Source organism: Lissotriton helveticus, chromosome 9 (genome assembly GCF_964261635.1).
Source record: "Lissotriton helveticus chromosome 9, aLisHel1.1, whole genome shotgun sequence".
Lineage (NCBI taxonomy): Eukaryota > Metazoa > Chordata > Amphibia > Caudata > Salamandridae > Lissotriton > Lissotriton helveticus.
In genome coordinates this window covers 744,180,415-744,193,690 of record NC_136070.1, presented here as the reverse complement: position 1 = coordinate 744,193,690, position 13,276 = coordinate 744,180,415, and the positions used below count along the sequence as shown (strand labels likewise).

Sequence of the window (13,276 nt, the reverse complement as noted above, 5' to 3'; positions counted from 1 at the left end):
CAGCAGACCCTCACGTAATGCGTCGCTTCCTAGGGCTGGGCTATCGATAGGTGGTCCGGCCAGCAGTTGAGGGGGGAGGCCGGCAAATGTGTCTCCCCAGGTCCAGACCGTAGCGGACAGGCAACAGACCTCAAGGAGCCACGTGCTTCAGGGCCACAGGGCATCACAGCGACCCCCGCCGAGAAAGTCACAGCTTGGCGCCTATCTGGTAGAAAGGGAATCGCGGACCCAGCCCAGGACAGCCAGCGATCTCACAGCCGAGCACCACAGATAGAATCCGAGCAACCCAGCCTCCGCCGGAAAGCGCTCACGTACCACAAACTATGTCTCCAGTTTATAGCGCCCTCCGGGGCAGGCCAAATCCCTGCACAGATCTGCGTTGGCAAACCGTGGGTGCAAAAAGGCAATGTCTCTCCGCCTCGCTTATGCGCTGTCCGGACACAGGGCGATCCGAGGGGGGGGGGCTCCCAGCAAACGGGTTTTCAGAACCTTACAGCCCAACCCGGGCGCAGCAAATGGTCAGGCCCAACAGCGACATTTACTGGATCATCCACCACACTCAGGGCCTCGCCACATCACCGTAAAGAGGGCGGCGCAGGGCTTCTAGGTCGTCCCTCAAGTGCTCACGCAGCCAGCAACATTCAATCACCACCGTCCTGGCACCAACCTTCAGCCCGTTGCGCACCGTAAATCGTCAGGGCCGAGCTCCACCACCGCAGCAGCAGGACGCGTCGCCCTTACAGGTCCACAGGCCCCGAGTAGCACAAATAGGCCTCAGTCTCTCATCCGCCGGTCCGCCAAGCTCCTCCTCCGTGGCGAACCGGCCGCTAGTGTTTCTCCCCCTCCTGTGGGCCCCGCAGGGACAGTGTGGGACAATCCTCGGATATTTCGCGGGCTCTGGCCTCACACCCGAGGCCCTCGGGAAGCGCACGGCCCGTGCGGCCTCCTCGGCACTCCAGTCGCCGCCTCTCTTCAACTCCGGGCGCTGCACCACCAGCGCACACCCGGACTCTAGTCACACTGGGAGGGGAAGGGGCTACCACCGACCTCCGCAGCAGCAATCCTCGCCCCAACGGCAGCCAAGCCGCACATCCAGCCTCGGCGAGGGGTGGGGAGGAAGGTCCCAACGCGGAGCACCGGCACCCCACCGCAGCTCCTCAAAGGCCGCAGCGAGTCCCGCGCCGGCTGGTAGTCGTCGTGCCGATCAGGGAGGAATCCGGCAGCCCTCTCCGCGCGATAGTCAATCTCTCTGGGTGACAGAAGACTGCATGCGAGCCTCCGTGGCGCTAGCAAAATGATGCAGCTGCAGGATAGATTACGGATTTTCTGGTGGACTAGCGGAGCTCTCGGCTCAAGCAGCCATCTTGGTTGCGAGCTAGCTCCGCCTCCAGGTCACATCAGTCTTCTTCAGGACGTCTAACCGTCCCAGTCCCATGAAAAACCCCCTTACCTTAGTCAGTTGCTAAGGAGGTAGTAGTTGATCTATTCGATCTTGACCATGTGGAGGGAATTCCGCCAACACGGGATATAAATACTGTGGAGAGATAAACCTAATTCTATAATTGTGATCTAAACAAATGTCGTACCCATATCACAGTGTTCAAATCGATTTACCCTCCAGTATTATGTAGTGTCCTTGCACGAAGAATAATATTCTCATGTCCCCATAGGCATCTGCTTACATGGTCAGTATGCCCCATTTCCACATTATGGTTCCAAAAAGTTAAAACATAGATGTCTGTCCTTAAATTCATCACTGCTACATGCGTATTATAAGCATGGTTAAAAATGACGTGAATAGTTGTTGGCATACTCGATATTCATATTCTGATTTCATATTCTAAATACAAACATCTGTCTCCGAAAAAGGTATCCTCACCCAAAGTCACCTCTGTCCAAACTCACCGAGTTTATTGAAAGATTAAACTCGAAATGACGTCAGGCGGGTGGAGTTCCAAGGAACACAACCTGTATTTCAAAAAGCACAAGAATAAGAAGTGCGGAAAGCATGTATAGCTGTACCCACAATCAAAAACATGGTTGCGCATTTCTCCTGCCCCACGGGGGTCCCATCATAAGACACTGCATGACCCTTCACAATAGACCAATAGACGAGACTTGCCCTTAGTATTAATGTGAGTCCCAATACTGGGTAGTGCATCTTGAGGGTAAACTTTGCCTCGTTATAAAATGTGAGTGGTGTTAATGCCCACGCAAAATAAGGTACGCCTATTTTTTGCGCCATCCGAATCTTACATCAAACTCCGTCCCCCAACATCTATCGTGAAATTATCACTCTCACCGGGCGAGTCGTTACAACGAACTCATACAAACACTGGCCCAAATGTGCGTAAGTCGGAAAATCAACACATATCACCCACACACTCAGAATCCCATATGCTCATCTTACTGCTCCGGTGGAAGTCTCCGGCACCTTTCGTGCCCGTGCTTCTGACGCCGCGAAGGTGAATGCGGGGTCTCAGAGTTGCCATTATAAGCCCCAATCAAAGTGGCCTTGCGCGTCTTTCCCATCGCAGGCGCGTTTACGTCATGACGCGCCTGCGTAGTATCCATACTCGGCGCAAGAAATGTGGGAAATGTGGTTCCGCGGTTACTATCATCTAGGCATTCTCGATATCTTTCAGAAACAATGCCAGGTGTGGTAAACAGCTGAAGAACACGCCCCAGAGGAACTTCCAATCAATCCTAAGAGTTGCTGAACTAGTCTCTCTTATATGCTTGTAACGTTTATGCAAACATGCCCCGTTATCATAAACGAAAAAGCGAAGATAGAATACAACTGCAGCAACATTAAAATTACAAGTGGGGCAACAGTAACCTGCGCTGTCCTTCTTTGTCGATGGCAATTAAAAACAGGTTGCTCAAAACATAATAGTCCTCAAACAAGGGAGAATGTAAAGCTGAATTTAGAGGTATCCATGGCCATATAATCGAAGGATCCATAGACAAAGGGGGGCCCATCCAGCAATTACACGATCAGGTTGGTGACTAATAAAGGCCATAGATGTACCTGAAGTCAAGATACATGTCATGCCTTCCCTCCTGTAACTTCACCATGTTCCAGCAAATAAACTAGATAATCTTTTATCTCAAACCTCATTTGAAAACTACAAAAATGGCCAAAGCTTTACTACACAACTGCAATCAAGATGTACCAAAGTACCTTTTGCACAATTCACATATATTATACAAAAGGACCCCAAGTACCTGGATCCCTCATACTATCTCAGTCAGCGCATCATAAATGTATGTCTGTGTTGTAGTGTAAGAGAAGGAGAGAAGAAAAGAAAATAGTCATTATTCGTTTAAGTACAGTCGACACGTAGAACCACTCTTAGATTCAGGTTATCCACTAAGGGCATGCCAGGGTATATCATTGAGTCCGTACAGATGGCTTTTGAGGCGGAACAGCCATTTTTGTTCTCTCACAAAGAGGGCTCTGCTCGCATCTGTTGCCTGTAACCCAAAGTATGGTTTCTCAATGACTGTCCATCCCAGGTCCTCTGAGGTGTGACCTGCATCAATAAAGTGTGATGTTAGCCTCGTATTAGATCTGCCACATCTAATCGTGCTGCGATGTTAAGTGATGCGGGTCTTCATTCTGTTGGTCATTCCTACATATTGTTTCATACATGGGCATGTAATTAAGTAAATCACACCCTGCGAGTTACAATTAGTTTGTCCTCTTTGTTCCCAGGGAGTGGATAGCCCCAGGTCAATACACTTGGAGAGTTATGGACTCCCTACTGGCCAATTCCTTATGGATGAAACACTGGTGAGGACGTTTGATCGGTTGTGGGGTGTGGGAAGACAGGAACCAACTACACATGGGGTTCTCCACTCCTTGGTAACACTGGGGACAGCTGGGCATCAAATTTAATGGTTCTATGCCTCCCTCCTAGAAACACCCATGTCCCCAATGCTTAGCCTCCAGGGGAAATGGGAGAGAGCTCTTAACCAAACACTCACTGACGCAGACTGGCGTAGCGTTCTGGAATCGCCTAAAAAGATATATATCAATACCCGCCTAAAATACCTGCAGTTTAACCATGTCTAAATGACATATATGATCCCACACCACATAGAGGCTGCATTTGGTGGGGAACCCAGAGAGTGCCCAAGATGTAAACACTTAGGCGCTGACTTCCTCCACATGACATGGAGCTGTACGACTATACAGGCATTCTGGGACGCAGTATTGACTAAAATTAATAACACACTGGGACGACCACTAGCACACTCAGCTGGGGTGTCTCCTTGGGTTATACCCAGACGCAAGGTGGGACATCGTTTTATTGATCTGTCCTTGGCCCTGGCCAGGAGGCGCATTGCAATAGCATGGAAATCAACACTGGGACCACAATTTGGGGGTTGGAATCAGGAGGTAAATAGTTGGGCAGCGGCAGAGGGTAGAGCTTTACATAGAGAAGAGCTGAAGGGCCTGCGCATGTGCCCGATTACAAAGGCGTGGAGGGAAGTCTTATAAAACTGGGAACATCTGAGTTGCCCTACGAGGGGCGAGGAGGGGGTGGATCTACATTGACTGACAAATTCTAGGGCATGCTACCGCTCTGCACCCTTTTCCCCCTACTCTTCTTAACCTCATAAATGACCTACGAGATCTTGTGATATATGTAACATCATTGTTATCTGGATTGTCCCCCACCCCCGTCCCCCCTAACGAGAGACTATCTTCCACCGTTGATGGAGGTAATGATAGAGACACCTGCATGCACAGGCTGACACTGTTTTAGTTGTTTACGTGTACTTGTTTATTAAGTAAAGGCATGGATAATACGATGAAGAACGACAATGATTAAAAATGTCGCATCACAGTTGATTTCATGATTCGCCCCAGGATTGAATTATTAAGGGTATAAGACGCAATGGGGATGGATACAAAAGGAACTTTGTTCATACAGAATATACACTAGACTTTGCTGTTAATTGTATGTAGAAATGGAATGAACTGTGTATGTCCTCTGAAGTACATTGTACCCCTAAACCACTACTGTCTCCATGCCCTTTGCCTAGACGAACAGAAGAACTATGCCACCGAAAACTACTATCTCTGAATGTAAATTATGCCAATATAAGAATGTATGATTATAAATGCCAATAAACATATTTTCAAAAAAATAAAAAATAAAGTTCCCAGGGTCCATTAAATTAAAATATGTGAATTTGTAGGCATTTTTGATTGGCTTTTAATGATTACTTTGCATTTTTTTTTTAAATAAAAACACTTCACTTATTTATATATATATATATATATATATATATATATTTTTTTTTTTTTTTTAACAGACCGTTAACTTCTCCTCTAAGAAGCTATCATCAAATTCCAGCAAACCGAATTGGGATGTTGAAACGGTCTGGAGTAAAGAGAAAGAACAAAGTCAGCAAAGTCCTGTCTTGCCAATGCATGACGGCTGGAGCAGCAACTGGGATGATGACATTATAGCCAAACCTGTTCAAAAGGCAAATCCTTCCCAGGACTCGACTTCCTTAGAAGGGGCCAGACTCACCTGTGAATATGACTGGGATCGTGACGAGAGAAAAGACAAAGAAGAAGACTTCTTTACTGCAGTGTCTCTAAGATCTTCATCAGCCATTCAGGTGCGTGGCAGCAGTCTTAATATTGCTTGTAACTCGAGAGAAGATAAAACACACACCATTAATGAGCACTGTCTCCTTAAAATGTTCAATTTTATCATTAAACTGTTTTAATTCCTTGTAAAACAGAGCCAATGTGAAGGAAAGCAGTTTCGGAGAGCTACGTACTGAGGTGTTAAGGTCCTCATGGGCCATTTAAATTGTATTCTAAGTTCATGGATGTCATATTAATCTGCTGTTTACCATGGCGTTTACCTACTTTTCCACATTGGGCAGCATTTGCATAGGAAGAAAATCCTATAACCACAAGATCTAATGAGTTATACGAGAGGTAGCACATATCTGTGACATATTGTCTGTGGGATCTTTCGCTATATAATTAAAAGAACTCACCTTGAACTCTGCGGTCTCCTGTCCTCACTACATCTTTTCGTGGGGACGAGGGAGGTAAGCGAAGATCTCACATAATAGCCATTTCGTCAAGCGGTATACTGGAAAGGCACTGGAGCGTCACGAAGGGATCGGCATTCTTTGAAGTTATAGCGGGTTTTCTGAGCCAGTTTAGCATAATTAAGCTCTTGCTTTGGGCTTACTGGTGTGGAGAAATCGGGAACAAAAAACCTGCATTGCCAAACGCAAGCGTGTCTTCCGCTCCAGTCAATTATCTATAATTCTCCTGCCTGACGAAGTTACCGGCTTCTGGAAGAAGGCAATAGAGGCACGGAGGTTTACACACGCCCACAAATACTCACAGCGACTTCAGGAGTTCAACGTAATTGACACCGCGACTTAAGGAAGCAGAGAATATACATTTCCAGACAGTAATCGGTGCATCCTGTCTTTTCTCTTCAACAGTGAAGGATTGATGCTTCTTTTCATTCTGGCATCATTCTGTGAAGACGGTCTTCTTCGTCATCTACATCTGTTCAGGTACTTTATGATTAGCCTCATTTAAAGAAAATACAGTGTGAGCATCATCACACGGTGACTCACGCACCTCTGAGCCTTTTCTCTTGATGCCCGCTTTGTGTGAGCACAGCATCGCGGTGACTCGCTCACCTGTAAATTAACATTCATCTTGCTATTGTATTTACTGTCTCGCTCTCCTTAGTGTTCTCTTTTATAACACAATAGATAGGTGTGAGCACAGTACAACGGTGACTCGCACACCATAATAATTTTATGTATATTTTTTTTCAGTCACGTTCTAGTATTCACTCGCATCTTTGCTCGGTTATCAAACTTAGTGTATCTTTAGTGTCCTAGATGTATGTTTAATATGAAGACATAATTTGTTGTGTAGAAAAGTATACACCGACTGGTGTTCAGGATATCTAAAAAATACATAATTATTAAATTATAAGCTCGTTTCTCTGCCAAGTATTGACTCTATTCTCAGTATGCAAGTCGTTCAGCCACCACCACCTTTTCTGGACACAGCAGGTGAACTGCCTATTAAATGGCGACAATGATTTGATGCTTTTGAAACTTATGTGGGTGCGATAGGAGCGCACAGATTTAGACCGAAAGGAAGAAGTTTCTACTATTACACTTATTATGTTTCGAGGGTAGGTCTACTCTCAAGCATCTGCCTGAAGTTGTGGCTGAAGACAATGAAGAAATTGACGAATATCAGTCCACCATCAGAAAACTAGCAAAAAGATACGATGTACAGCCAAGCATTGTAGTGGTGTAAGGCACACATTTTTCAAGCGAGTGCAAAAAAGTAGTGAGGATGTAGATGCATATATTACAGCTCTTAGGAAAATGATAGCAGATTGTGAGTTTGAGAATTTTAGCGAGCAGTTAGTAAGAGATCAGTTCATGAGCCAATGTTCTGATAGAGCAATAAGACAACAACTGCTTTCTCTTGAGAACCCCTCTCTAGAAGAGTTAATCAGGATTGCAAAAAGCATTGAGACTTCGCAAGTTTCAATAAAAGAACTTGAAAACAAGACACTAGAGGGCGCTGCACCCGAATGCACTAATTTAAAAAAGAATAGAGATTTCTCTCAGAACCATTTTTTTAAGAGAACTGACATATGCTTCAGGTGCAGGTATACTGCTCATTCTAGGAATGGTATACCTTGTCCAGCAAGACACGTAACATGCAGGTCTTTGGGCATTATGATAGGTTTGTCAGAGCCATAAAAAGGAGAATCCCAGAATTAACATTATCAAAGAAACAAGCGAAAATGAAAATGAAGATATCTTAGCTAAACTAAAAGATATGGTACTTGTTGTCTCTGATAGCGACATAAGGACAGGTGATCCGTCAGATTGCGTTGACCCATATGCAAACATAGTAGTAGGTGATAAGACACTTTGTTTCCTAGTAGACTCATTTTTTCAGAGTCACTCTTTAATGCCAATTAGAGTGGTAGACAGTTGTTTCCAGCTGATCGTGCTCCTGTATCCTATGAGGGACGCAAGATCGCTCTCTTAGGATATTTCGAGGACATCATGGAATTTTAGGAGTTGGCGTATCGCAGGAAAAATATATGTGGCCATACAGGGTTTGAACATCCTTGGGTGGTTTCATCAACGTTTGTTTGACATGATGTTGTGTCCCGGAGCAAAAGAAAAAGTGCTAGCCATTCGTGATTCCACCCATGTAGAAGAGTTACTAACAGGTTCCCTAAACTCTTCTCGGGTGAATTGGGCAAAATAAAAGGGTTCAAGCATAGAATAGAATTTAGAGAAGGTGCTCTACCCACCAAACATAAACTCAGAAGTGTACCGTCCAGCATCAGAGAAGATCTTGAGAAAGAACTAATGTCCATGTGTAAGAGGGGTGTAATCGAGCCAGTTGAATGATCTGATTGGAAATCTCCCTTAGTCATTGTACGTAAAAAGAACAATGAACTCAGGATTTGCATTGACTTGCGTAGTCTTAGCAAAGAAATTTGGATCGATTCGCACCCTCTTCCTAACATCGCAGAAATGCTAGCCATGGTAACTGGGGCTAACGTGTTTTCAGAACTCGACCTGGCCTCAGCATATCACCAGGTGGAACTCGAAAAGGAATTGCGCCACCTCACTGCCTTCAACTCACTCTCAGGTATGTTTCAATTCTGTCGAATGCCCTTTGGACTCGCATCAGCGGTGTCAGTTTTTCAGCGGCTAATGGTAAATCTGCTCAAAGATGTAAAAAATGTGGCCATCTTCCTAGGTGATGTGCTCATTCATGGTACTGACCAAGCGTCACATGATGAAACTCTCAATCAAGTTCTGTCACGTTTTCAAGCCTATGGGGTGGTTTCAAAACGCGATAAATGTGAATTTTCAAAAGATTCCATTGAGTACCTTGGGCACACTATCTCAAGTGCAGGAGTAACCCCCAAACCTACAGCCAGATTCATGAAGCCGAAATCGGCTCGCAAAGGGCCAGATTCTGAGAATCTGGCCCTTTGCGAGTGCTGATTTTGCATTTGGGATTCATCATCCCAAATGCAAAAATCGCAACTTTAGAAATCGCTAAATTGCGAATAATTGCATTTAAGGAATCTCAATTTGAGATTCCTTAAATGCAATTCATGAACCATTTTAAAATTGCGAATACGCAATCTGGGGCCGCTATTTACCGCGAAGTCTAACTACGTGGTAAATAGTGAAAACTTAGAAAAATGCACTTCAGTGCATTTTTCTAAGTTGTATGTTACACACACACTCATGTCCTTTGGAGGTGTGTACGCAACACCAGTGTACCTTACCATTTCAGGGGTGCTACATGGTGTCCTTTGGACACCCTGGCACCCTTGAAATCGCTTCCTTATTTGCGATTTGCTAATTGCTAATCGCAAATAAGGAATGAATCCCCATTCATTCCTATGGGGCTTTAGGCCCATAGGAATGAATGGGAAAGCCATTCCTTATTTGCGTATAGCAATTACCGAATCGCAAATAAGGAAGCAGTAGAAATAGCAAAAAATATTGCGATTTCTACATGCATCCCATTTTGCGAGTCTTTAATAGCGATTCCTTAAAAATCGCTATTAAGGACTCGCAAAACGGGACTTTGATGAATCTGGGGGCTAGTCTTGTTCAAGCCATCTTAGACGTTTCCCCACCCAAAGACAAAACTGGGGTGAAATCGCTCCTAGGTTTGTCTGAATTTCACTCTTGTTTCATACCCGATTATGCAACATATGTACGCCCAATTTCCAACCTGCTTAAAAACCAAACTAACTTTGTGTGGGATGATGAGTGCAAAAATTCATTTGAGTGGCTCAAGAGTCAGCTCACCACTGTCAAGGTGCTTAGACCTTTTGAGCACACGCTGCAATGTACTTTAACTGTGGAAGCAAGCTGTTACGGCCTCGGTGCTATCTTGACACAGCAGTCAGGGTCTCAAGAACTCACTAATGGGTTTGTGTCAAGAGTATTGAGAACCACTGAGACACACTATTCGGTAATTGAAAAAGAACTAATTGCGTGTTGGTGGGCTGTTGAAAAGTTCAAATGTTATCTTTGGGGCAAAAAGTTTACACTACAAACTGACCATAAACCATTGGTGGCCATCTTAGACAACTCCAGTCATTGCAACACAACACCACGTATAGCTCGCCTTGCTTCGAAACTTCTCCAATTCAATTTGCGATCAGGCATATAGCTGGTAGAAGGAACGTTCATGCTGATGCTCTCTCACGATTGCCATCTGTGCAAGACAAGTCTATTGAAGGTACCAAAAACAACAGCGAAGAAGATCAAGAAGACTGTATAATTGCCAAGTTTGAATTACAACATGTTGGTGCTATTAATGAAAGTGATTGGTAGGATGCCATGCGTAGTGATGATGTGCTAAAGAGTTTAAAGAAATACATAATTGAGGGGTGGCCTAAAGAGAAGAGTTTAAATGTTGATGTTCGACCCTTTGGTAAGATAAGTGAATAATTGTCTGTAGAAGATGACATCATATACCGTTTGGATAAAATTGTACCACCTGTTAACATGACAAAGACGCTCCTCACCAATGCACATGAGGGTCATCTAGGTGCAACGCTCACCAAACGTAGAGTAAGAGAATATTTTTGGTGGCCTCAGATGGACAGAGATATTGACTCACTTATCCAAGATTGCACCATGTGTGCAAGTAGTGATACATCTCTTCAGACAGCCAACCCTCCACTCACCCCCATTCCCCTCCCAAGCAATCCCTGGGACAAAGTAGGTATCCATGTCATAGGTCCTTTCAACACCTTACCTCAGCAATCCCATTATGCTATAGTGCTGGTCGATTATTATTCAAAATGGCCAGAGATCAAATTTGCATCCAAAGTTGACTCGAGAGAGATTCTTGATTTCATGAAAGAGGTTTTCATGCGGGAGGTTTTTCCAAAAATAGTGGTATCCGACAATGGTGTACAGTTTATCTCTAGTGAAGTTGAAGTATTTTTTAAAGAATCTGCCATCGCCCATTGTAGAAACTCTCTTTATTACCCACAAACAAATGGGCTTGTAGAGAGACTTAACAGAGTAATTGGGGACTGTATACGGTGAGCCAAAAATCCCAACAAGGACATACCCAACGCAGTCAGGAGCATGCAGTGGTTCTACAGAACTACCCCCGCTCGACCACGGGCGTGTTCCCCTTTGAATTACTCAAAGGGAGAAACGCTAGCACAGAGTTCAGACCAGCATGGATGTCTAAATGGTTCAAATCTAGGACTCCCCCCAGTGAACTAGATCACATGGTTAGAAGAAAAGTCTGTGATACTCAAACCAAGCAAAAAAACATACTTCGACACCAGAAAACATGTTACTGAAAGGAAATTTATTGTGGGTTACATGGTGAGAATAAAAAAGCAAGGGTTTGTCAGGAAAGGTGATTCCAGGTTCGGTGAGCCGGTCCGCATTGTTAAAATCCGGCGTAGTGCTGTTCGCATAAAGGGACGTAATTGGTGGAATATGAACAAAATTGTGAAAGGATCTGGATGACATGAGGTCCGCACAAAGTTCTGATATGAATCAAATACATGTATCTGTTCAGAATCGCAAAGTTTGTGATGTTGCCAATAAACCCCCTGTTCTTCCTAGAAGAAGTTTCAGGGACATCCGAGTTCCTTTAAGGTTCAGATAATTGTACGCTGCTCTTCTCCCCCTTTCTTCCCTCTCTCCTTTCCTTGTGTTTTCTCCAAGGTAAAGAGATATGTAGTGTTTTGTCCTCGCGCTTCCCTGGCGCGTGGACACTCTTGTGTCTTTGTCTCGCGCTGCCCGTTGGCGCGCAAGTCACGTTAGATTTGACAGTTGGACTTTCACAGTTGGTGAGAGATGTGAGGTGTACAGCGCGGTGCTTGCACGCACTGTGACATATTGTCTGTGGGATCTTTGGTTTTATAATTAAAATAACTCACTTTGAACTCTACGGTCTCCTGTCCTCACTACATCTTCCTCTATGGATCACATCTTTTTGTTACTTTCCAGTAGTTACATATGACATGATCTACATCCATTGGCCGACAAGTACTATAGTGTGTAATAAAGAAAAAAGTAACAAAAAAATCTAATTAAACTTAGTCTCAACAAAAAGTCCCCTTTCCAGCCTCCATCCTTCCCCCTTACCCACCATTTCAGAGCCAAGCTCTTCTGTCTTACATAGTTAAACATGTCCTTTGTTAATTAGACACTCAGACCCAGCCCTGGTCCCACTTCTAAACAGTAACATCTGCTATTGGATGGTTGTGACCTTTAGGCACTGGCGCTCCCTAAATTCAAATACCATAGCTCCAAAAAATCTGACAGATTTGATACAAAGGCTTTTACTTCTCATTTTAATAACATGCTGAGTTTCTCCATGACTAAGAGATAACAGATGTGAAACTGCTGTTCCCTGATGACTGAAACCCTCATCATCCCCCAAAACGATGTAATGACTTGATTTATTGCCACTGTGCAAGACACATTTGTATGCCTCTTAATGAGTATAGGGAGAGTGACTGATCATTAAGTACACCTACAGTATAAGTTGGGAATCTCTGACAGAAGGTCTGGAACATTTTATCTGTTGCATGTAGCACTTCACACCAGAAGGTTTTTCAAATTCTGACCACGCTATATAAGATGCGTCAAGCTGGTTATGTCCCTCCAACCTTGCCAAATCTTCTCTAATTGGTGTTTATCACAAGCATGTAACTTGGCAGGCATGAAATACTAATTTATTACCAGTTTAGTCATGGTTTTAGCTGAATTATGTGCTCCCCTTCTTTCTCAGAAGCGTTCGCCCCATTTCTGTCTCCCACTTTTTTTTTCTCCAGCTGACTTTTCTACGGTACTTTGGTGACTTCGAAGCTTGTAAATCTCAGAATTTTTTTATCACCATCTTTCGTAATTTTCTATCTCTTAGTAAGGGACTAGCCACATGGGATTTTCTAATACCCAGCACCTAGTGTCATATCTTTCCAACGTTTTCTAAATTGCGTACAAGCATCAAGAGCATTGGTTGATCATGATATTTCATGAACTCAAGTTTCTCCTGCTTCATACTCCGAACTACTTGAAGTTAAAACACTGATAGATTTCTTGATCAGATGAATCTAAATAATTATTTTTAAATAGGGAAGAGAGCATACTATTCTGATTTTCCAGGCATCACCTCACCCGAGGCACAAGCTGATATTAACTAGTTTTATTACTAGGTGGT

At 44.1% G+C, this 13,276-nt stretch overlaps 1 protein-coding gene across 2 annotated transcripts in view; it reads left to right on the top strand.

The window, feature by feature from the left end:
• Positions 1 to 13,276, top strand: part of SCYL1 (SCY1 like pseudokinase 1) — a 990,258-nt gene that overhangs the window by 847,223 nt on the left and 129,759 nt on the right. Inside the window, exon 15 of one of the 2 annotated variants that reach the window (XM_078660868.1) lies at positions 5,329 to 5,640. The exons of the other annotated variant lie outside the window; for it this stretch is intronic. Within the exon in view, the coding sequence (XP_078516994.1) occupies positions 5,329 to 5,640 (312 nt within the window). The remainder of the gene's footprint in view (positions 1 to 5,328; positions 5,641 to 13,276) is intronic. 2 annotated transcript variants of the gene reach the window in all.